This window comes from Elgaria multicarinata, chromosome 5 (genome assembly GCF_023053635.1).
Source record: "Elgaria multicarinata webbii isolate HBS135686 ecotype San Diego chromosome 5, rElgMul1.1.pri, whole genome shotgun sequence".
Taxonomy (NCBI): Eukaryota; Metazoa; Chordata; class Lepidosauria; order Squamata; family Anguidae; genus Elgaria; species Elgaria multicarinata.
In genome coordinates, this window is record NC_086175.1 from 6,485,989 (window position 1) to 6,511,034 (window position 25,046).

The 25,046-nt window shown below is 41.8% G+C and overlaps 2 protein-coding genes across 3 annotated transcripts in view; one reads left to right on the plus strand and one right to left on the minus strand.

Annotated features, from left to right (window-relative positions):
• Window positions 1–25,046, plus strand: part of TPT1 (tumor protein, translationally-controlled 1) — a 225,755-nt gene that overhangs the window by 149,347 nt on the left and 51,362 nt on the right. The window lies entirely within an intron of this gene.
• On the minus strand, window positions 444–24,876 carry GPALPP1 (GPALPP motifs containing 1). 2 transcript variants are annotated; one of them, XM_063125955.1, is made up of 8 exons: window positions 24,729–24,876; window positions 21,829–21,961; window positions 20,124–20,216; window positions 5,659–5,740; window positions 4,753–4,887; window positions 4,449–4,613; window positions 2,614–2,712; window positions 444–779 (listed from the first exon to the last, which is right to left on the minus strand). In XM_063125955.1, exons 1-8 carry the CDS (start codon window positions 24,817–24,819, stop codon window positions 561–563), a joined length of 1,017 nt encoding a protein of 338 aa, XP_062982025.1. In that variant the 5' UTR covers window positions 24,820–24,876; the 3' UTR covers window positions 444–560. The 2 variants fall into 2 exon arrangements, with proteins under 2 accessions (XP_062982025.1, XP_062982023.1); XM_063125953.1 differs by having other exon boundaries at window positions 21,829–21,967; window positions 24,729–24,874.

Consider the following 25,046-nt stretch of genomic DNA (forward strand, 5'->3'; position numbering starts at 1 on the left):
ACAGTGTAGGATGATAGTACGTTTTAGCTAGGCCCAAGCGTCCTGAAAACTACCCAGGCAGGTAATGATAGTAGTCTTCCTTGAACTCAAAATTAAAACTGGAGCTTGAGTTATCTGCAACTTCCACTTGACTATCCTTTGTTCAGTATCAGGCCCAAACTTTTAATTTTCTAATATGTACACATCATCCTGTCATTTTAAATCCAAACATTTCCATAACCAAACTAAGAATCTGAGCTAAAGAACTTCGTTTCCTCAAAATCCATTTAGGAGAGTGCCTATGAATATTTAAAACTTGATTGCTCATTTATAAAAAGCCTATTAATTTCAGTAATGTTTTGAGGAAATCGATCACTTATCTTTTTTATCGCTGCAGATTCTATTTATCATTTTAAAATGAAATGCACTACTTAATTTAAGGAGATCCTGACCAGGTTGTAGAATTCTGATTTAAAGGAAATTTATTTTTCATACATGTATATACAAAGGTGTTTTATTATATAGCACTACTTGATGTTTAACAGAAATCAACTATGCTTCAATAAAATCACATGCTTAAATTACAGGAACATATTGCATTTGCCATGGGAAAATCTAGTGTTCAAGTCTCTAGATTTCTTTATGAGAGCTCTCTTTTGTGCTTCATCAAACCGATGCACTTGAAGATCCTGGTCACGGTCAAATGGCCTTCTCTCCTGGGGTTTATTTTTCTCATCACCAACTTTGCTCTTTATTTTTTTCTGGTGCATGTCCATAAGAGATTCAGATCGCTGCGAGTCCTGGATAAGAAAAAGTATGAAAAATAAAAGTTAAGTGTTACAAGAATGACGTAGAGCAGTGGTTCCCAAACTTTTTCAGGTAACCGCCCCCTTGGTTCCACAAACTCGTGCCCAGTGCCCCCTACTCTACACTATAAAAATAATTATTCAGAATAGCAGTTTTCAACGACCCACTAAGGAAGATAATAGCAATAAAATTCAAAAAAGTAACAATTAATTGAATATTTATTCAAAATCCAATTATATTTTTTTAGTTTATTCAATTAAACATAATTGAAAAGATTATATAACTGGATCAAATTCAACAAAGTCTGATAGTCATTTAGCAAGAATATTAGATATCACATTTAGTAACTAGGGTAGAGTACCTCACTATTCTGTAAATTCTTAATGTGATGGATGGGCTTGATGAAGTGATACCAGTTTCCCAATGTCTGTTTAAAGTCACTTAACATGAGTCTTAAATCACCACGTTTAGTAATCTGGAGTTGATTTCTTTGCTTGGAGAGAAGTAGGCAGACCACACTAAAACCACCTTCCAGCAAATATGATGTTGGAAATGCAACCAGGAGCTTCTGAACCACTCTCCATAGTGCAGGATAGCAATCAGAAATTTCCTTCTGTAACCAAAACTCCTGGTATGGAAAAGACCACCTCGCGCGCCCCCCTGCCGCCCCTTTGCCTCTTAACGCCCTCCTATGCAATCCCACCCACCCCCAAGGGGGTGGTATTGCCCACTTTGGGAACCACTGACATAGATTGAAAGAACAGAAAGATGAAACTGGAGACATTTTAATAAAAGGCTAAATCCTACTCACTTACCTTCAAGTAAACTGAAGTCAATCAGGCTTATTTCTGAGTAGACATTGCATAGTATCCTACTGTGGCTGCACGCTCCTGGGACTGACCACTTATACAACAGAGCCTTATTGCTTCTAAAAATAACCCCAAACGAGCAAAAATGCTCATTTCTCGAATGGGGTTGGTCAGGAGAGCTCTCAGAAGGTAACTTCATTGACCTGTCCCAAGCCAGAAATGTGTGTTTCCACTTATTTCCGGAGTTATTTTTTAAAAGTAGTGAATTCTATAGTTTAAGCATGCATTGTATGAAGAAGTACATTCTTTTATCAGTCCTGAATTTCCCATCATTCAGCTTCAATGGATGACCCCTGGTTCTAGTATTGGGAGAAATAATTCTTCTCAATGACTTTCTCCACATCATGCATAAATTTGTATAGCTTGCTCACCCTTTTTCTAAGCTAAACAGGCATAAAAGCTGTATACTTTCCCTCAAAGAGGAGTTGCTCCAGCCCCTTATTAATTTTGGTTGCCCTTTTATGAACCTTTTCCAGCTCTACAATACCCTTTTGAGGTGTGACCAGAACTACACACCGCATTTCAAGTATGGTCACACCATAGATTTGTATAAGAGCATTATGATATTGGCAGTTTTGTTTTTGATTCCTTTCAAAATTATGCCTAACATGGAATTTACCTGTTTCACAGCTGCTGTACTCTAGGTATTTTCATTAAGCCACCACAACCCCAAGACCTTTTTGTTGGTCAGCCACTGCTAGCTCAGAATAGAAAATATTTCTCTATTATAGTGGTTTTGACAAGCTTTTAAGCGAACTATTTATTTATTTATTTATCTATTTATTTATTTATTTAATTACATTTTTATACCGCCCAATAGCCGAAGCTCTCTGGGCGGTTCACAACTACCAAAATAAAAAATGAATTCCCAAAACATTAACAGATTTGAACACTGGGAATATTACCACAGAAACAAACATCACTAGAGAAAAATGTGGAGAAGAGAGATCATACTTACATTGTAGGTGGACAACTGCTCAACCAACCTCTTGTCTCTCTCTGACAGGAGAATTTCTGCATCATCCTTACTGATGGATTTTTTGGCATCTTTCGGTTCCTGATAAATAGAAAAAGATGAATTGGTCAGCAGGCACAAAAGGAAATCTATTTTTAAATCAAGGGAGAGCGTCAATAATGACATGGGATATTTTCTGACCTGAGGACAAATCTTCTTATGGCAGGTAAACTGTTGGCTATGTTGTATAAGAGCAGAGTAGATGACCTATATTTCATGGCTGTGAGATTTCTCCCTTTTCAAGACATCAAAGCACAATCGTCAACTCCTTTGCATCAGAAGGGTGTGTGTGTGTTTGCTTCATGGAACAAGAAGTCTTGCTCATCATAAGACTCATGACTTTGATTATTCTGTGATGCTCATATTCCCTTTTACCTGGTGCTATTTTGGAGTGCCTCCTAGAGTGCCAATGCTCACACTGCAATTCTCTCCTACTCAGTGGGTCTACTTATACAACACAACAGCCCACTGTGGATTATTTAACCCAAGATGAGGCACTGTGTGTGGCCGCCATTTTGAATATGTAATCTCCACTCAAGGTTCTTGTGTTGCCAAAGCCTGGCGAGCAGAGGATTTGTGAGGGCTAAATAGTCCTTGCATAACTCATATCTGTTTTAGTTTAACCCTCACATAACCCACATTTACTGGGTTTGCAAGACAAGGCAACTTCTGAGCAGGGACTGAATATACTGTGGCTCATCATGGCCACAGTTTGCCCTTTGAACCCAGTCCATGTGTCTTTCCCACTCCTTTCTCCCATCCTAAAAAAGCCTCCTTCACCAGGCAAAGGCTGCTGGATTTCTGGCTTCCTGCTAGGCTTGTTTAGCCCAGAGATGCTTGCACAGCCTCTGCCTGACTCCTTTGTTCTGCTCCATTCTCTCCAGCTTCTGCAGTTTCAATCATAGGTGGGGGAGTGTTGGACAGCTAGTTGCTGCCGCCCCATATCCCATCCAGCCCAACCTTGCTTACATCCAGTTGGGCTGGCCGAGATGTGGAGCGGAGACAAGATATTAGCATCAAGTTCCCACACAAGCACTTGATTGCATCTGAGAAACAAGTGCTGGAATATTTTTGACATATGCCATGAAAGAAGCTGGAGTGTGACCTTGTGGCTTATGTCCTCTTGCTGCATCACAGCAGCTACAGGTACTGCAGCACCATGCGTGAGGCAAGCAGGGCAAAACTGGACAGGTCTAAAACCAAGACAAAGCCCTTTTGCTCTAGCTCATCCTATAACCAGACCTCTTCCTTGCCCCCCAAAAGTCCCTTGTTTGGCTTTCTCTCTGCGGTAAAGCTGCTATGCTAATGGCAGCTGCTTCTTTGGCAAGGCCAGCACTGTTAGCCCTGAGCCCAATTACCTGCTTTGCTTCATGGAGCGTGAAGTCAGGCTTTTAAGTCTGTCACAATGAGAAGTCAAAGCCTTTCATCTAAAGCAGCATGGCCCTTTCCTCCAGTGCACAGCTGCCCCCCCCCCAAATGTCTAAAGATGCTCCTGCACTAGCTGAAATAGCCAGTGCTCCCATTCAGAATTGGATCAGCAGAGTGTAATATGGAACTTAATGGGTATTGTGATATACCTTTTGTATGCAACTTCTTTTTTACTAGCTGATTTCCAAGCAGCATGGTGTACATTTTCATTAATATTCCAATTCTGCTTTGATTTATGCAATTTGAGAACATAACAAATTAGATTTCCGCTGGTAAATCATTGGATTATTAATGATGAGTCTTCTGTTTGAATAATATACGCATACACACATGAATGAACAAAGGCTTACTTTTGCTCTCTTTTCTCTATCAGCTGGAGTATCAGTCCAAACCGATCTATCGCCTGATTTATCATCAGCTCTTCTTTTGAACGCTCGTGGACCAAGTCCAAAGCTTTTGAGTTCTGGTGGAAGATCGGTCATCCAAGACTCTCTTTTAACTTGTTTGGACCCATCCTTTAAAAGAGGAAGCAAAATGAGAGGCATCCTTCTTTTCTTGACATTTTCAGAAAAAGTACAGATGAGCTTAGTAAAAATGCATGCATAAAGCTGGCAAAACTTAACAAAACCAACATAAATCATGAATTAAACTTACATCATCTTGACCAAGAAGTTTCTCTTTCATTCTCTGAGCTCGATGTTCAATCTCTGCAGCTGTGCTGGATTCTATTGGCCCTTCGGCAGGTACTGGGCCAATCATGGTTTCATCCTCTTCACTACTATCCGTAGCCTTTATCACAGCATGAAATAAAAATGAATTCCATTAACTCAAAAAGCAAAATGGTTGTTGCAGACAGTAATACTCAGCATTTATATAGTGCTTGAGAGCTTCAGATATAACGCCCCTGTAAGGCAGGTGGCTATTACATGCTGCAGATGGGAGGAGCTGAGCGTGAGTTCTAGTGTCTTCCTAGTTTCACCTAGTGCAGAGCCTGCCCTAGCCCCTGCCCTGAGAACGCACCAGGGGTTGCACCCCACCTCCATTGAATCTGCTGCCAACAATGCAACAAATGTGCAGGAAGCAAGCCTCCTGGGAAGTGCACGCCTTGTTTCCATGCGGAAGTGCACTTCCGCAAGCATGGCTCGGCTTGCAAAGAAGGCCCACACGCCTTGACTCCGTGCAAAATTGTGGCAATTTTTGCCACTACCACAGCAAATGTGGCAGCGGAAAGGGAACACAGTGGGGGCTGCAAAAACAGCCATGGGGGGCCACATGCGGCCTGTGTGTTGCCCACCCCTAATCTAGTTAGTTCACAACCGAGTTGAGATTTGAACTTTGGATTTCTGGAACCATAGCTCAGTTTCTTGCTGCTGTTCTACCCCACTTCTATACTTGCACCCCTGGCTTTGTACATTTTCCGCACAATGGTTCATAAAAAGTTGATTGTCTTCTCAAGTTGTTGTTGCAAAATGTGGGTGTTTGTGGGCAGTAGCATACGCACGCATACACACGCACACACATTCTCTATGCAGGACTATTTAGCCCCTGCACTAAACACACCTGAGATGTGTAATGACTGTTTTCTTCAGCATCTTCTGATAGCTTCTTAAAGCCAGGTGGTAAAGCTGGACCTATAATGGGCCTCAAAAAGAGAACAAAGTCATGTTATATTTTAGTAATAAATAAATGTTACCATCTAAAGCAGGGAAGTAGTTGTTGTTATAAGCTGCTGTTTAGCTATAAATACACATCCTGGTGGTCCTTGGTGTGGGGATGGGGTGGAATCCTCTGATTTCGGCGTTATCAACAAAAGCTTAATTTGCTGTGGTGGTGGATGCTCTCTCCCTCAAAACTCCACCCAGGAAAACCTAGCACTTCTCCCCAGCCCCACCCATCCTAGGTCCTCCCACCTACTCAATGACCTATTCTCCTGTTACATCCTACAAGCTACATATTAGAGTGGCTGCATACATAAGGACCGATGACCTGCATGTTCCTAAAACTTTAGATGTAGACAGGGTTTCATTACAGAAGTCCAGGTTGAAATGTAGAAGTCATAATGGGCTCTGTTTATTTTGTTTTTATTGGGTTTTCAAAATCATAATACATTGAATTCAAAAAAAGATCAAACATATTAATGTTTATTCCAAATCCTTCCCTATTCCCTCCCACGCTTGGTCAATTACAGAGTTTTCCTTCTTACATCTTTCATTTTCATATCCAGGGTGCTACAATAAATTTCCATTTAATTCTGCTTTTCATGAGTCCCACAAATTTCTATAGTTATTATAGCCAAAGTTATTCTGTTTGTTTCTTTTTTTATATAGTCTATATATTTTTGCCAGTCCTTCCTAAAAGGGTCTCTTGTCTTTATTCCTCTATGTATTCTTAACTTCTGTGTCAACTTTTCATTTATTGTTATATCACAAATTTTCTTTTTCCACAATATTGTCAACATTGGCACTGTCTTCCAATTATTTGCTATTAACTACCTTGCAGCTGTCAACAAAAAACCAATTAATATTTTTTCTTTTATCTCTTTTTTCTTTAACGTACATATTCAGTAAAGCTAGCTCAAATCTCTTGTTAATTTTACTTATTTCTTGAAAAACCTTATCCCAAAAACTTCCTGACCTTCCTATATTCCCACCACATATGAATTTGAGTTCCATTGATTTCACATACTCTGCAGCACAGAGGTGATACACTCTTATTGATTTTTGCCAATTTCACGGGTGCTCTTGAATTTTTTTTTATCTCATTTTGCCATGTTTAAAACCTTTTAAGCGGTATTTCCTTACAGTAAAGAAATAAGTAAATTTTGGTAATAACATCATCTGCATTCCACCGAAACAGCCCTTACTAAGATCACCAATGATCTCCTTACTGCCAAGTCTAAAGGCCATTATTCCATTCTTATTCTCCTTGATCTAACTGAAGCCTTTGACACGGTTGATCATGATCTTCTCTTAGATTCCCTTCATGACCTTGGATTTTGTGGCTCTGTCTATAACTGGTTTGCCTCCTATCTAGCGGGTCGCTCTTTCAGCGTGTTGACTAATGGCAGCTCGTCTTCCTCCTTTCCCCTTTCAGTAGGGGTTCCGCAAGGCTCAGTGCTTGGCCCGTTGTTGTTTTCCTTATACATGTTGCCCTTGGGCAAGCTTATTCAATCTCATGGCCTCCAATATCATCTGTACGCCGATGATACACAACTATATCTGTCATCTCCGGAACTTTCGCCTGATGTTCACGATCGTATCTCGGCATGTCTTTCAGATATCTCAGCTTGGCTGCTTCATCGTCGTTTGAAACTCAATATGGCAAAGACTGAATTGCTCGTTTTTCCTCCTAAACCTTCTCCTCATCTCTCATTCTCTCTTACTGTCAATGATGTTACGCTTACTCCGGTCAAGGAAGCTCGTAGCCTTGGCTTTATATTTGACTCCTCGCTCTCCTTTATTCCTCATATTGAGGCAGTAGCTAAATCTTGTCGATTTTTCCTGTATAATATTGCCAGGATTCGATCATTTTTGTCTGTCTCTTCCGCCAAGACGCTTGTTCATTCACTGGTTATTTCACGGTTGGACTACTGCAACCTTCTTCTCTCTGGCCTTCCTTCTTCTCACATCAGTCCGTTGGTTTCTGTTCACCACTCTGCCGCAAAGATCATCTTCTTGGCTCGCCGCTCTGACCATGTTACTCCGCTTCTGAAATCTCTTCATTGGCTTCCAATTCACTTCAGAATCCAATATAAACTTCTCCTGTTAACCTTCAAAGCTTTTCACGGTCTAGCTCCTTCCTATCTCTCCTCTCTCATCTCACACTATTGCCCCGCTCGTGCTCTTCGCTCCTCTGATGCCATGTTTCTCGCCTGCCCAAGGGCCTCTACTTCCCTTGCTCGGCTCCGTCCATTTTCTTCTGCTGCCCCTTACGCCTGGAACGCTCTTCCAGAACATTTGAGAACTACAACTTCAATCGCAGCTTTTAAAGCTCAACTAAAAACTTTTCTTTTTCCTAAAGCTTTTAAAACTTGATGTTGTGCGGACTTTATACTGTTAGTTTTACCCTACCCTGTGCCTGCTTACCCTACCCTGTGCCTGTTTGCATTCTCTTCCCCTCCTTATTGTTTTACTATGATTTTATTAGATTGTAAGCCTATGCGGCAGAGTCTTGCTATTTACTGTTTTACTCTGTACAGCACCATGTACATTGATGGTGCTATATAAATAAATAATAATAATAATCTTTATAGTCATAATCTGGTCTAAGAGTGATAGGTTTATTTTTTCTCATCTGGCTATATCCTTCTTTAATTCTTTCCAGAGTTTTCCATAATTCAGTTTCAGTGCGTTCTTCTGTCTTTTTGGGATCTGAATTCCTAAATATCTAAATCATAGAATAGTAGAGTTGGAAGGGGCCTATAAGGCCATCGAGTCCAACCCCCTGCTCAATGATTTTGTTACTAAAGGAATACCTGTCATTTTTTAAATTTCTATTTGTTCTTGGGGTCCTATATTCATACACATCAAATCAGATTTCTTTATATTTACTTTAAGTCCTGCCACCTGTTGGAATTCCGTAAGTTCTCTATTTTATCAATTCTTATATCTCTTTTTGAACTTCCAGAACATTTGAGAACTACAAGTTCAATCGCAGCTTTTAAAGCTCAACTAAAAACTTTTCTTTTTCCTAAAGCTTTTAAAACTTGATGTTGTGCGGACTTTATACTGTTAGTTTTACCCTACCCTGTGCCTGCTTACCCTACCCTGTGCCTGTTGGCATTCTCTTCCCCTCCTTATTGCTTTACTATTATTTTATTAGATTGTAAGCCTATGCGGCAGGGTCTTGCTATTTACTGTTTTACTCTGTACAGCACCATGTACATTGATGGTGCTATATATAAATAATAATAATAATAATAATAATAATAATAATAATAATAATCTGCATATAGATTTAGTTTATGTTATCTTCTACCCACTTCTACCCCTTAATATCCATATTTTCCCTAATTTTATCTGCAAGAAACTCAATATCAATTGTAAATAGAAGCGATGAAAGGGAGCACTCCTGTCTTACTCCTGAATTAAGTCTTATTCCCTCTGTTTCTAATCCATTATATCTGATTTTTGCTGTTGATTGTATGTAAATGGCCTCTATTAGATCTTTAAACTTACTTCCAAAATTGTATATAGCTGGCAAACTATATAATGAAGATAAGCTTGGCTCCTGAGCTGGTGCTTGTTTTGAGGGTACCTGTCATTCCTCTAAATAGCCTCAGACCTTATCTACACATTTAAATAGCAAAGAGGCAATGAATCAGTTGGAACCAATAAATGGATGTAGGGAGGAATGTAATCACTCACTAGACTGTCAACACTGAAGACAATGTGTCTCAAGGACACAAAGAGCGAGTCCCCAAATTGTAAGCAGTGGAGTTGTGCAAATCCACAGGTGACAAGTCTCCCTGCCTCTAAGGCAGATTAACTGTTGCTGAAAGCATCCAGTATTTCTGACTTACAAAAGAAGCTTTTACAATCGCATTGGGATTGTTGAAACCTGCAGATCATAGGTTTATATATATTATATATCACAGAATGCATTTCTACTATGAGTAGACAAAAAGTTACTTAAAATTTGGTTCAGAATTTTGCAAGCCTACTTCATCCACAAATCACTATTTCCACACTCAAATGCTTCTTTTTCTCCCAAGTTATATACCAGTTATGAAGAATTATCTGGATGTAAGAGAGCAACATACATCAGCAACAACAACAAAAAACCCTCCTCCACAGCAATAATAAGAGAGTAATCAAGAGAAATGTAAATAGTTATTTTAAATTTATATTAAAGAATTGGGGCAGGCAATGAAAGCAAGTGAACCCCAGTAAAACAGAACATTGATTTATTTTTTCAAGTTCGTATGTATCTAAGAGTTTATGTAGAAATGTATCTAAATATTTACTTTCCTCAAACTCTCTGGTAGACCTTCCTTATGCTCCATTTCTAAAAACCCCAAACCTTTGAGGTGGCATTAATTAATAAATATCAGCAGAGTAGTAAATACTAATTGGCTTCCCTATACGGAATCAAAAGGCTGTTAATCCGTGGCTTATATTCTTTATAACCTTATATTTTACATACTCTGCCCATAAACTAAAGGTTTGTCAATGGGGCTACTGAAACTATTCAATTCTAGAGGGTGAACAGCGGGACTCCAAATTAGTTCCAGGGAAGATGATCTGCAACAGTAACTACTCCAGGCGTCGTTGAGAAACAAAGAAGCGTCTGCTACTTTCTAACACGTCAGCCCCATCTAGCTGCTGAAAGAGAAAAGCGGCTTTTTCTTCTTCTTTCTTCTCCACAGCCTTCCTGGTCAGGAAAACATGAGTGGTGGCTATACAACATGAGCGGTTCTCCTCCTGTTGTTCTTGAAATGTTTTGTACAAGTTTCACCAAACAGGGATTGCTGTGTTGGAATAAAATCTAAAACACACCTGGCAAAAGTAACAATTACACGTCAAGAGTCTGCTCTGAGGCATGATCCTCCGAGAACTATTCTAGGCTGACATTTTCACACTCGCAACTAAAGTAGATTACACGAAGGTACTCGGGGCCCTGTCTCCTCTTGCTACTACTACACCACTCTCTTGGTACCCAGGAGGGCAGGGCCGGCTCCATATTTGAAGGCGCCCAGAGCAAAGTGTTCTCTGGCAGACCTCCTCCTCTGTTGTCAGGGAGCTGTAGTGGGCTTCCTTAGCAGTAGTGGCCGTTCTCCAAGCAGTGGTGGGGTGAAGCCACCCTTATAATTTACCACAGGGCACCATGCAACGCTTGTTCAGGGACATTGCAGAAAATTAAAGGATGGCTAGATCTAGGAGCTTGGAGTGCCAGGTCAGGAAAAAGAAAATTATGGGGTCTCAGGGCAGGCATCAGCAGTGGGCTCTGGCAACTGCCCAAAGAGGCCAAGTGCAGATGCTGGCCCTGCAGGAAGGCATCAGTCCTTGAGTACTCCCAAAGAGTCAGGTAACTGACATGGTATGCTCAGAATCTAGGCTGGTTCCACTGGGATCAAACCCGTCAATATCTCTTCAGACAAGGGTTCCTCACAGCAGCACTGTCAATGCTGGGGCAATCTGGTTACTTTGAAAGAATAAGGATTCTGGAGACAGGACTACGTTGGTTTCTGCCTCATCTGCCACCTCCATAATAGGCTTTCCCCATGTGGGACTGAGGAACCTCAGGTACTAGCAGACTCCTGCCAAACACCACAGAAGGGAAGCCTGCACTCCCATCCTGTCATTTTTGGGGGTGGGATCCTGGGCTTCACTAGTCAACCCCCACCATCTTTCTCAAACTTTGGGGAGTGCTCCCACCAAATGAGCACAAGGAGAAGCTGTATAGGAAAGGCCCTGTGTAGGGGAAATTGTTATCCCTCTCTGGCACACATTCAGTATTGGCATACCATGCTGAGATGTGCTGGAACACAAGGATAACACTTTTAAGATAAAGCCTTGCTAAGAAATGTCTTGGCACTTGCTGGCCATGCCTTGGAATGTGCTGACGCAAGAGCTACAGAATACAATACAGTATTGAAGGCACTATGCTATGATCATGCATTTCCTTAACCCTTATATGGTATATTCATGCTTTACACACACCAACAAGCACCCTCTGTGCACGAGGTAATCATGCATTTAACATGCTGTACTTAACAACCAATCATAGCTTGTACACAAGAAATGTAACCACTTAGTTCTTAATAAAAACCAGGACGGGGCCGCCTGTTTGGGGTGCCTCATTTTCATGCAGTTGGACTCCTTGCCAGTTATTTACCACATCTGGTGACCCCGACGTGATCGGATCCAGGAAACCCCCTGCTCATCGGCTGGAATAGCCTTGGTGCACCTCAGCGTTACAACACTCCCTTATCGTGAGTATGGGGGGGGGGGAATTGTCAGCTCCGCAGAAGCTTCATGCACAAGAGCTACATAAAATTTTAAAACAGCAAGGTTGTACAACTGTATCCCTCAGTCATGTAAGTGACCTAGTAAATGAAATAGGGTTGCAATGCCCTTGGTATCCCGAGGCAGGGACACTTCAGCTCACAGATTGGGTGAAAATAGGTACACACCTATATACTGAACCACGAGCTCCCATACAGCACTTGTTGCTGTGGCAGCGATGCAAAGATGCGCTGGAGAAGGTAGGAACCGAGGCATCCTCCAGCTCATTATCTTTTATCGCTCCCATTTCTCAAACATCACTCCCATATCCCCAGTTAGTGCCTCCTGCATCAGCTTCACAGCTGAGAGGAGAAGAAGCAAATAGCAAAGTGTTGGAAGCAAATAGTGAAGTGTTGCCAAAACTTAGCAAAGTCCGTGAGGCTTTTGAAGAGGAAAAGAGGAAAGGAACATTAACCTCGGATGAGCTGTTTGAAGGTCTTAATAACTTTCCTTCAGCTTATCCTATAACCTCACATCAAAATGACCAAGGACAGGTAGTTGTCAATTGGACATCATTGCCTTATTCAGTACTTAGAGAATTGAATAAAGCTATTCAAGAGACAGGCATACGCTCTACTTATGCCCAAGGCATGGTGGAGAGTATTGGCAATGGATACACTATGCTTCCTCAAGATCGGAAAGATTTATTTCGCATGATCCTAAGTCCAGCCCAATATGTAGTTTGGGACAGTGAATACAGAAAGGAGTCGCTCCATATAGCCCTTAGCTCTAATGGAGTGATAACAGCAGAGCAGTTGTATGGCAGTGGACAGTTTGCAGGGATAGAGGCGCAGGTGCAACTACCTATGCCTACCTTTCAGGCCATTAACCGCTGCATCATAAAAGCATTTCAAAGGGTGCCAGTGTCTGGAAAACCTTCAAAGTCCTTTACTATCACACGCCAAGGACCTAGTGAGCCTTACCATCAATTTATAGACAGGTTAAAGGAAGCCTTACAGAGACAAATTGACAATGAGGAAGCAAAAGCAGAATTAATGAAGAAATTAGCCTATGAGAACGCCAATGCGGATTGCCGTAAAGTTTTGCAATCTGTTATTGCTCGGCAAACTTATGAGTTAGCTGACATGATCCAGGCTTGGGCAGATGTTGGAACTCAGATACACCAAATGGCCATGTTAGCTGGAGCCCTCCAACAAGGCAATAAGCCACATGGCAATTGCTTTAATTGTAAAAAGCCAGGTCATTTTAAGAACCAATGTCGTGCTCCTGGAGGAGGTGCTCATAAAAAGGGAGGAGACGACAAAAAGAAGCCATCTAAACCCTGCCCTAAATGTGGAAAAGGGTATCACTGGGCAAACCAGTGTAGAAATACAGTGAACCAAGAAGCAGGAAACCAAGAAGCGGGAAACTAATTAACGGGCCTGCACCTAGCCCGGGAAATAAGGGTGCTTCATCATCCATGCCTGCAACTGCATTTAAAACACCCACTGCTACCAGCAGAAATGCAGGCATAGATTTAAGTAACACTGAAGATAAAGAAATTACCTTACCTGGAGAAGTCATTCTTATGCCCTCTCAACTCCAGGGCCCCTTACCTAATCAAATTATTGGGCTTATTTTACCCCGATCCGATGCCAGTAAACAAGGCATCCAAATTGTGCCAGGGGTTATTGATTCAAACTATCAAGGCATAATCTATGTTCAAATGTGGAGCCATCTCCCTATGAAATTAAGAATTGGAGATGCATGGGCACAACTCATCTTAATCCCTTGTGTATTGCCAGTGGGAGGGAAAAATTGTCAACACACTGAAGGATTTGGATCTACTGACCAAATCCACCCTCAAATAGCAGCAGTACTACAACACATTCAGACTGAAAAACCCAAGCGGTGGTACCAGTTAAATGGTAGATCACTTGAGGGAATCCTAGACTCAGGAGCTGATGTTTCGGTCATTTCAGAGCATCTTTGGCCTACAGAGTGGCCTACAGAACCAGCCCCTGCAGTCTGGGGCGTGGGCGGACCCCAAAGTTCTAAGCAAAGTACACACTGGATTAATGTAACTGCACCTGGAAGTCCTCGTGCAGCTCAAATCAGACCAGTAATTTTAGAAGTACATGTCAATTTGTGGGGTCGTGACCTACTTTCACAATTTAACACCACTTTGCAGATAAATGACTAACCATACTGCCTTAAAAACAGATAATGGACCTGCTTATTGCAGTACTTCTTTTGCACAGTTTTGTGAAACCTGGCAGGTTACACATACTTTTGGCATTCCATATAATTCTACTGGTCAAGCTATTGTTGAACGCACCAACCGCACCTTGAAAGAGCATTTACATAAATTTATTTATTTATTTATTACATTTTTATACCGCCCAATAGCCGAAGCTCTCTGGGCGGTTCACAAAAATTAAAACCACAGTAAAACACCCAACAGTTTAAAACACAATTACGAAATACAGTATAAAAAGCGCAACCAGGATAAAACCACACAGCAAAGTTGATATAAGATTAAAATACAGAGTTAAAACAGTAAAATTTAAATTTAAGTTAAAATTAAGTGTTAAAATACTGAGTGAATAAAAAGGTCTTCAGCCTTTTTACAAAAACAAAAAGCAGGGATCCCCATTGGTTTGGGTTCCCGCCAGGAATGGCTGGCGAAAATGTTGTTCACTATTAACCATTTGAATGTTCTCCTACCAACTAATACTACCCGATTACAACAACATTTCCAAATGCATACCCCTTTGCCGCAGCCGCTGGTCACGTACCGGCAGCAACCTAATCCTGTCTGGCACGGCCCTGTCCCCTTGATCACTTGGGGTCGGGGTTATGCTGCTGTACTTACTCCAACAGGACCAGTGTGGGTTCCAGCACGGTGTGTGAAGCCCTGGAAAGAGCATGTCGTGGCATCAAGGATTAACCAACCTGATTCCGGAATTCTCCCTACAACTCCAGGAGGACCCCCTGAAAGCACGTGGCAGGGCGCCCGTCCAAAAACATAAACCAACATGGGGAGAGATAAAGGCGTTATCTCTCCAAGCTCAAAAATTATTGGAACAACAGCATGTTGATTCAACTCCAGAGAATTTTCTAGTTGCTGCATTTGCTTGCTTAAATGCTAATTCTTTGCTGACAATAATTCTGTTATTTAGCTGTATAACTTGTCCAGTTATAACCACTCCACTACATGACAGAATGCAGTACAATGTATGGATAAAGTTAGCAAAAATAGTAAACACCACTGATTTCTGTCTTACGGATGCTCCAGATATGCATGATTACTTAGTACATGTCTCATTCCCATATGCAAAGCTCCTGGTTCTCTTGGTAACGTTACTGGGTTGAGTAAATTTCTGAACTTTAGTGAAATTCATTATCATACCATGGCCCAATGGGGAATTGCTACATACCAGTTGCCCCAAGATGCTATACAGTTATACACCCCATATGTTGTAAACCACAAGAATAACACATGTGCTAGAATGGTAAATTGCTCTATTCACCGTCCACTAAAAGGTTGTTTGTCCCCAGGGCCTTCTTTGTGGAATTGTTCAAAGATAGAAAATGTAACAAGTAACTATGGACACATTATATTGCCAATTGGATGGTTTTTCACATGTGGGTCTCGTACTTATAATTATGTACCAGCTAATATAACCTTAACACAATGTTGTCTTAGTCGCTTGACAGTGATTCTACCACCCCGGCCTACTAAAAGCACTCGACAGAAAAGAGAGACTGAGACTATGAGTGCAGTTTGTGATGGAAATATTACTGTTATGAGTCCAGCAGAGTATATCTCCCTGGCTATGAGCCTTGTCGGGGTTCCTGGATTGGCTGTGGGAAATGCCAAACAACTTGGGCATCTGGCATGTTTACTAGCAAAGACAATTAACAGTACTTCCATTGCTATTGGACTTTTGATTCAAGAACAACAAGATTTAAGACATGCTATACTGGACAATCGAGCTGCCATTGACTTTTTGTTGTTACAAAGACATCTTGGCTGCGAAGCTGTGGAAAATATGTGCTGTTTCAATCTCACAGACAATAGTAACCAAATTCAACACCAACTGGACTTACTTAAAACATATGCACATGCAGTTAAATAAGATATTGCACCTGAGTGGTGGAAGTTTTTATGGTCCTGGTTTCCAACAGGATGGTTCAAAACTATATTTCAATATGCTGTATTGATTGTATTTTTATTAATCACCTTCTGCTGTTTCATACAATGTATCCCAGGATTACTGTCATGGTGTGTTCCCTCTTGCCGTCCCAGAGTTTCAAAACCAAGCAAACGCCAAATTTATTATGCTTACAAGGCTTTACAATTAAAAGAATAAAAGGGGAGATGTAGGGGAAATTGTTATCCCTCTCTGGCACACATTCAGTATTGGCATACCATGCTGAGATGTGCTGGAACACAAGGATAACACTTTTAAGATAAAGCCTTGCTAAGAAATGTCTTGGCACTTGCTGGCCATGCCTTGGAATGTGCTGACGCAAGAACTACAGAATACAATACAGTATTGAAGGCACTATGCTATGATCATGCATTTCCTTAACCCTTATATGGTATATTCATGCTTTACACACACCAACAAGCACCCTCTGTGCACGAGGTAATCATGCATTTAACATGCTGTACTTAACAACCAATCATAGATTGTACACAAGAAATGTAACCACTTAGTTCTTAATAAAAACCAGGACGGGGCCGCCTGTTTGGATTGCCTCATCTTCATGCAGTTGGACTCCTTGCCAGTTATTTACCACAGCCCTGCCCAGATCCTACCCCAGTTTAAGGGAAAATCCAGATGATCCAATCCTGAAGCCTATTAGGGCTGGTCAAGTCAGCTGTTTTTACAAAGCTTCTTACATGCTGAACTCTTGAAATACTTGGGGTGTAGGAAAGGTAGAGAGAGAGCATATTCATTTATTTAGTAAGCATCTCTGCCACCCATTGTCTGAAGGAGCCTGGCCTGGTGAATACGGTCTTCATACAGCCTTCCTACAGAGCTTCGGCCTTCCCTGTTCCCCAAATACAAAAAGAATGTTCTCTTATTTATGAATATAAGCTTATGAAGGTATTATTTGGGGCAAATTCAAATGTGTGAATTTATAAAGGCAGTATCATTTTCAGATGGAGACAGAAACATCCCAATTCCCATGTAAGGAGCCATTTATTTGAAAAATTAAAAGTAAAGGCTTGCCATATTAAAAGGAAAGTAAGATTCATATTTAGCCAGCAATTTAAATTATCAAGAGGAAGAGTGCTGTCTGGGTCAGGCTGCTCCAGTAGGCAGAATGGATTAAATTAACTCTGATATAACACCTTCAAAGAGCTCCCCCTTAATTTTGTGTCATGACCACAGCAGATGCATCTCCTCTTAACCAGAAGCAATTTTGGATCAAAGCTGAAAAGAGTAGACAAAGAGAGAATAACTGAAGGGGGGGCAGCCTCAAAAGGTACCCCACTGAACTCACCTGGGCCCTCCTGACTAAACTGAAAATCCCACTCCCTCCCTGCCACCGCCCACTAAGCATCAGGAGTTCTTTTCTCCTAAACTAGCTGTACCCAGCGTAACATACGCCACTGTAGCATATCTTAAAGTTTATTAATTAAATATCATCGCAGGGGCGCGGGCTGCTTGGAGGTCGCCGATACAGCGCCATCTGGCAGACCTGGGGGGCAGGGAGGTCGGGGGGGTGTCTTATATATGCTCCACTATCCCATCACTAAAAGGGGTCTGGTCCACTCTCAAGGGGGGTTGGGCACTCTATCTCCAAAAAAAGGACACAAAGGGGATGCTTGACTTTGGAACTCCAGAGAACACCTGAGCTATGCTCCTAGGATGAACCAGCAGGTTTCACATTTATCACAAAGCATTTTGGGCACCACTCATGAAAAGCATAGAGCACCTTAGTCACTGACAGAATTTCCATTCGGTATTTTGGACCAACATCAAAACAACACCTTGAGGATAAGCACCCAAAATGGGACAGACCTGATGGCCTCAAAGGTTTCTCCAGTGAGACCCTTTAGATTCAAGTCTCTTAAAGAAGGGGCTAAGCATGGGTGATATTGCAGGAGATCATTCTTGATCTCCACTCAGAATACCCATCGATGCTGCTGCTTGATGCATAAGACTAGCCTGTTATACACCTGATCAAATTCCACTAGAGGCTCAAAGACTCCAGTCAACTTTGGCTGCCCCTATACTTGCATCACCTGACTGCAAAACGCACTCCACAGGGAATTGCAGATATTACTGGTAGATGACCATGACCCCAAAGTTCCTCAGTTCGGACTCAAATCGGGTTCTGTACCAGCCCCATATATCAAGCAGCAGCAATGATACATGTTCTGAGAAGAGCCAGGAAAACAATCTGCTGTGTGTCATCCATCTTGAAGTATTATAACATCAGTCTTGTACCTTAAGTAGCCACTCACACCCATGTCATCTTCTGGCTACAGATGAGGTTCTGGGAAAGCAGCTTTGTAATATAGCCCAATCCTTCTAATCCTCAGAATATTATTTTCCTGTTTCCTTGCTCATGCTCCCAAAACTATATCTCCAATCACCCATGATATGTCTCAGCTTGGTCTCAGTGTGCTTGATGTGCAGAAGGCTGGATTATTTATTACATTTCCCATAGCTGAAGCTCTTTGGGTAGATTACAAAGATTAAACAAGTTATCTTGAAATGAATAGGCTTGGGCTCCCCGGAGGTGTAGATCCACAACAGAGTAGCCACCCACAGCTTGGTAAATAGTTATGAAGTCAACAGAAGGCTGACAATGGTATGGGAATTGCTGTTCTTATATGCAAACCTCACAGATCTATGGTGGACTGGGTGAACTGGCCCGTGCAATTAGGCTTTCGAATACTGGGAAAGCTTCTAGTCATCTTTGGTTTCTGCATCCACAGCTGCCACCTGTTCAGCTCCTTGAAGCCCAGAAACCCACATAACCATTCATCTTCAAAACTGCGAAGAATATTGAGAAGATGCTAATGCTTAATTTCTGCCACTGGTACTTTTCTACTGTATGAATGCTAAAGACAGTAGATCTCTTACTAGAACTCTGAAGCGTTCTGCACTGGACTGGAACTAGGCAAAAGAAATAACCTGTCCAAGGGCGGGGGCGGGTATGTGCATTGATACTGCACCATGTTTAGCACTCATCTGTTGGAAGTTCTCTCTGAGAATAGGGCTCTGTTGATGGAAAAATGTCTCCAGAGCTTTTATTACATCTGAAAGAACTGGGTTACTTCCACAGCCTCTTCCTCCTTCACAGGATAGATGAGCCAGTTCTGTGAGATCTGAGGGCACACTGTCAGCCATTTCATTCTGACCCTTCTTTTTGGGGAATGGGTAGGATCTCTACCCTTTGGGGATTCCTGCTATGGAAGTCATGGTGGAAGAAATAAAGTGTCTATGTTGTGATGGCAGCATAACTAAGAACAGCAGCTTGACCTCATGGATGAAGCAGCTGAGTAGGCTTGATTATAGAGCTACCTACCCTTGATTTGATCTACAGGTAGGGGACTCGGAGTCAAGGAACCCACAATCAATGCTGGCGAGGAGGCACTGGTGCGAGTTGCATCTGAGCTTCCTGTAATGTGGATGTGTGGTAGACTGGGGCTTGTTCTTGACACTTCTCACTGTGGCTTAGTGCACCTAAAACTCACATACCCTTAATTGGCAGATTAGGGAGTTTGCATTCCTGCATTCCTGTCTAAAACAAGAACAGAGGCTTTAAAAGTTTATGGAATTGTTACCACGAATATCTATAAAAGAGTAGACTCAACTTTTTTTTCTGGAAGAGATTACAAATGGACTCAGATCCTGATGAAGCCCTCACCACAGCCTTTTCCAGCCTTTGAATGTTATACTAATTTGTAACACACACAATCATGCATGCACACACCTTCATTAATATATTCCAAATAAACTGAATTTTCACTGCAGAACTCTAGAGCTCTAATACTAAAATTAATCATTTTAAAAGAAATATAGCCAACCACATCTCCACTTGAATTACCTTTCTGGAGATACATCTTGTTTTTTAAACCCAGGAGGAAGAGCAGGCCCAAAGAATCCATCATCGTCTTCTTCCTGATCTCTCTTCTGCTTTCTGAAATGAGGTGATGGGGCTTAATAATTATGGAAATCTGAATGGCAATTATCAACACTTACAAGGAAAAGCAACTTGGAATTATTTCAAGAACTCACATCTTATGCTCTATCTGTGTCCTCTATCTCCATGGTAACTGCACTTAAAGCTCTCAGTTCAGTGCAATTAAACTTTGGTAATACAAGCAGCCACTCAGCTATATAGAAGGCCTTACTCCCAGCTGTGTCACAGTCAACTATTTTAAGGATCAGTGTGTGCAGGTGTCAACATACTGTGGCTGACTTTAGCAGCTTAGCACAAGTATGAGGGCGAGCCACGGGCCTCTTCTCCAGCTCCAGGCTGGGGGCTGAGATTATCCATATTGTGCAGGGTATGGAAAGCAACAAACCACTCAAACTGCTATAGAAATTCAATAAGCAAAGAAACAAAACAGTTGATTATGTCTTTCCTGGCCTTGATAACTGGACCTATCATCTAACAAGACTTCTAATTATACTTTTCATTTCTTTATATTTTAACTAGGTCACTTTGGACATGTAACAAAGTACTGAAACAACACAGAATTGCCAAATTTAAAAAGCAAAGTAATGCTATTTTTTTTTTTAAAAAAAAAAGGCCAGATGCTATTTTATCCCCAGCTGCTTAACCCTGACACTTAAGGCCAGCTCAAATAGAAAGGTTCTGCACAACTTGTAAAAGATGGAGAGGCTTGGGCTTCTCTAGGTCTTGGCAAAAGGAAGGGAGGGCAGGGGAAAAAGAGTCCTAGCATTCCAGCACAACTCTATAAATGTTCCTCTATGTGTATTTCACATTTTGGCCTAGTTCTCATTAAGGTGGTCAGTCTGTGCCTGGGCTGTACAGATGACAGGCGTCATTGGATGGAGGCTCACGTGATGGAACATTCCTCCAAACACAAAAAAATCCCAGAACATAGAAAACTAGAATATCACGAAGAGTTCTACATTAGCCTTCTGACTGATATGCTTGTTTTCTATATGTAGAGATTTTTGAGTGTGTAAGGAGGAATGTTCAAATGAGCCCAATCTGAAATAGTACAGCCGACACTAAATGAGAACTAGGCTATAACAATGTACTGATACAAATATTAAGAAAATACCCATAGTTGGTTTAAAATGTGCAAATGGGGAACAAGGGAGAAGATGGTATTTGAAGTAACTGAGGCCCAAACAATTTAAGGCTTTAGGCATTAAAAACAGCATCATGAATTGTGTTAGGAGGGCAAGGGTTATCATAGAGACCAAAAGTGTGCAAATGTGACTTAAAACATTGCATCTGTCATGTATGTTGAAGTCTTTAAAAACAATAAAGCTGGAAAGCCTCTTCACTACCTGCAGACCAACTTGATAAGCATGGTAGGTAACAGACAGGTAAAGATCCCACAAAGAGATGTCAAAGTGTTGTGCCCACAGGAGTAGGGAGGGGGCATAATTCAGTGCAATAACATCAGCTTTCCATGCAGAAGATCCCAGGTTCAACCCTTGGTAACAGACTCAGAAAGACATGAGCCCTGGGAGAACGACTGTCAGTAAACTTGACTGACCAAATCCATGGCCTGATGAGGCAGTTCATAAATCCATGCCCATGCACTCACCTGGGTATGGGACTTGAATCTTCGTCATCTTCAGAATCCCAAACCATTTCTTTGGGTACGTGAGAAGAGGTGCATTCCTTGTCACACCCATGTCTTTCTTGGTTACTTTTATAGCCTGGAGGTAATGCTGGCCCTGCAACTGCACAAAGCATCTTATCACTGAACATTTAATGTGGACAATATTTCCTCTTTGGTTAAATTATCTCAACAATGCTCCTTAGAGCTGAGAATTATTTTGAAATACAGCACTATTTCAAAATAGCTGTGAACAATTCCCTTAAACCATGCATGTCCAACTGCTAAAAATAACTTTTACATCAAGAAAGTTACAGTAAGTAGATTTTAATTATTATTTTTGTACGCATTAACAGTGAAGTCCTATTTATTTATTTATTTATTTCATTTTTATACTGCCCAATAGCTGAAGCTCTCTGGGCATTTCACAAAACTATACTATATACTTTCCAGGGAATAAGCCTCATTGAACTCAGTGGGGCTTACTTCTGAGTAGACAGGTACAGGATTGCACTGGATGTTAATTTACAGCAAAGCTGAAGGAAAGCTAGCATAGACATACATCCTAATTGAAACATCAGAATTTCAGAAAATTGGAAATATAATTTACCACCATATAATTTATTTGGACAACTGACTAAAAGTAGCTGGCTTCTGTAATTTAGTTGTCTGCAGTTTATCAGTTGCCTGTGAAAAGCATGCTTTTCCTTCCACCCCCACCCCTGCTGCTCCTATCATGGCCTTAAAGACTCTATTAAAACCTTGGATTGAGAGGACCTTTATGGCTATGATTGGCACAGAAAGGGGGGGAGGCAAAGCATGCTTTCTGGGGCCTCTGGAAAGTGTGCAATTTCCCTGGAGATGCTAATGGCTAGAGTAGAGGGAGAAAATACTGCCCCCACCATTGTCCTTTGGCAGCGTTGTGTGAAAATCTGCAGGGTGCATCCATTGGGGCCCGTGAAGGCTGGATGTGGGGGCATCAGCTGCCCTTGTGGGCCCAGGCAGATTTCCTCCCCCACCATCACATACTCACAGTATACAATCCTAACCATGATTACTCAGAAGTATGTTTCACTGTGCAACAATACTTACATCCAGCTATCCGTGTATAAGATTGCAGTATTACTGTCATACATATTGATAATAGAAAATATATATGCTTTTACTTTTTGGTTTACATATCACCAATTTTGGATAGCAAACATTTTCCAGATAATCTTCTATGGATGTCAGGGTTCTCACAGCATTTTCCCTTGTTTGTACTACTTCACAAACACACTGTTGCCACTGAGAAAAGCAATTGCTCAGTTTCAGTAGTGAAAAATAGCAACTGATTAAGAACACCAGGGGCACTTTTCACAAGTAATGATATCACTTCAGGCCACAGATAAAGGACTCACATTGTTGTCCCTTAACCAGGGATTTAAAGCCCCGCTTCCCTGGCGCGTTAATAGCCAATCAAACACACAAGGCTGGAGAATACACTTAATCCATTTACTTCCGATACTGCAGTATGGGGGTGCTCTCTGGTTCCACAAGATGGAGGCACCCAGAACAAAGGAATCTCACAGTATATATAGGCCCTGACTACAAGAGAGTGTTAGTCTCTTTCTAACCCTTCTATTGGTCAGTTCTGGATTAGCAAGTTAAATTACATTCAATGTTCAAGGTGCACAATCTCAGCGAGTCATAGGTTTCATTCGATGCTCCATTGGTAGAAAGTTTTCCCCTTTGTCTGCTAGCACATGACGTCCACCATTAAGGAATGCAAATCTGGTATGTAGCCACCCTTCGGCAGAGAAGCCATCTTTAACCCTTGGCACATTACATTCATCAGAGAAATGAAATCTCTCCCTGGGGCTAACAACATGATGGAAGACCCTCTCTAGATCTTAGAAAGAAGTGTTCTTAACCTAGTTTTCCCGCTGACATGTTAATTTTTTAAGTGTAGGAATCTTATTTGAGGCAGACTATTCCCTCATGTGAGCTCTGATTGACCACGAATGAGAAGTAGGCTACCATGAGCAAAACAGTTGACACAACCAACTGACACAACACAAAACTTTTAAGCTCAACAGCTTTTTTTATGCTCAATGTTAACACCATTTGGGGGAGGGTTGGTTGGTTTTGCTTTACAACCAGGCTGAAGGAGAATTCTGGCGGACTCAAAAGCTTCCTCAACAACATGTCATTTTGCATTGTAACATGTATGAGGAATGCAGAAAAAAGTTAATCTTTCCTTTATTAGCAGCCTTTTCTGGATGTAACCCCACAACATTTGTATTAATCTGTTTAAGGGATGCGTCCTCCCATATTACTGAAAGGGTCTCTAAGCTCCTCATGACCTCAATGCAAATTAGAAAAATAACGCTGCAATTCCTCTGAGAGAAGTAACTCACCAAGCTGTATTTTGTTTTATGTCACTTTTTATCTATCCTTTGCATGTTTTGGGTGTTAATTTTGCTGCTCTGCGGCCGTAATAAATAACAATTTGATTTGTACTCTTGTGTGGGGGGGGGGGCGGTGTTCTTTCCCTCATGGCCCAGCAATACTACCTGTAACATTTGTCTACCCAGGTAATTTATAAAGGTATACATTTCAAAATCCTTCCTCAACCAGAGTGGAAGGACCTGGTCCAAAATAAGCAAACATGAATTCATTTCATGTTTATTACACGAGCGCTCGTTGAGATGTCAGGTAAACACCAGGAACTGTCAACGCTTGGATCTAAAAAAAAAACCTTAGCGTCACTTCCTGCTTCCCACTTCCGTGACGCGCCTGAGGCTGCTCATCCGCCCTTGATCGGGAAACAGGGCGCAAAGAGGGGGCGGGGCCCTCTCCCCCCTCCCCTCGGCGACACCGAAGGCCCTCGGCCCTCTCCTCACCCTGGCCGAGGTCTCCGTCGGGGTCTGCCTCGGCGGCGGAGCAGGCCAAATGCGGAGGCAGCGCCGGCCTAACAAGGTCTCGCGACGCCATCGCGCACGAGAAAAGGGCCAGCAGGCCGGAGAACAACGCGGAGGGAGAAGCGCCTGCGCAGTGGTCGCCTGCTTAATTCGGCTCTTTCCTGGCTCGCTTCCGTCTCGGCCCTCTGAGGGCTGCTTCCGGCGCTGATCGATGATGTCACGCGATGGGTGGCGCCTCGGCAGAGTACTCCAGCTGCTATTGGTCGCCGCCACATATGACGTAGATTCCGCTGGACCACG

Bases quoted from the DNA above. Each gene is read 5' to 3' on its own strand.
- GPALPP1 (XM_063125953.1), bottom strand. From the start codon at position 24,819: ATGGCGTCGCGAGACCTTGTTAGGCCGGCGCTGCCTCCGCATTTGGCC. The intron at 4,888-5,658 runs GTGTGTTTAGTG...GCTGTGATAAAG, and splicing joins ACAGTCATTACACATCTCAG to GCTACGGATAGTAGTGAAGA. The intron at 4,614-4,752 runs GTAAGTTTAATT...CCTCTTTTAAAG, and splicing joins AACTTCTTGGTCAAGATGAT to GATGGGTCCAAACAAGTTAA.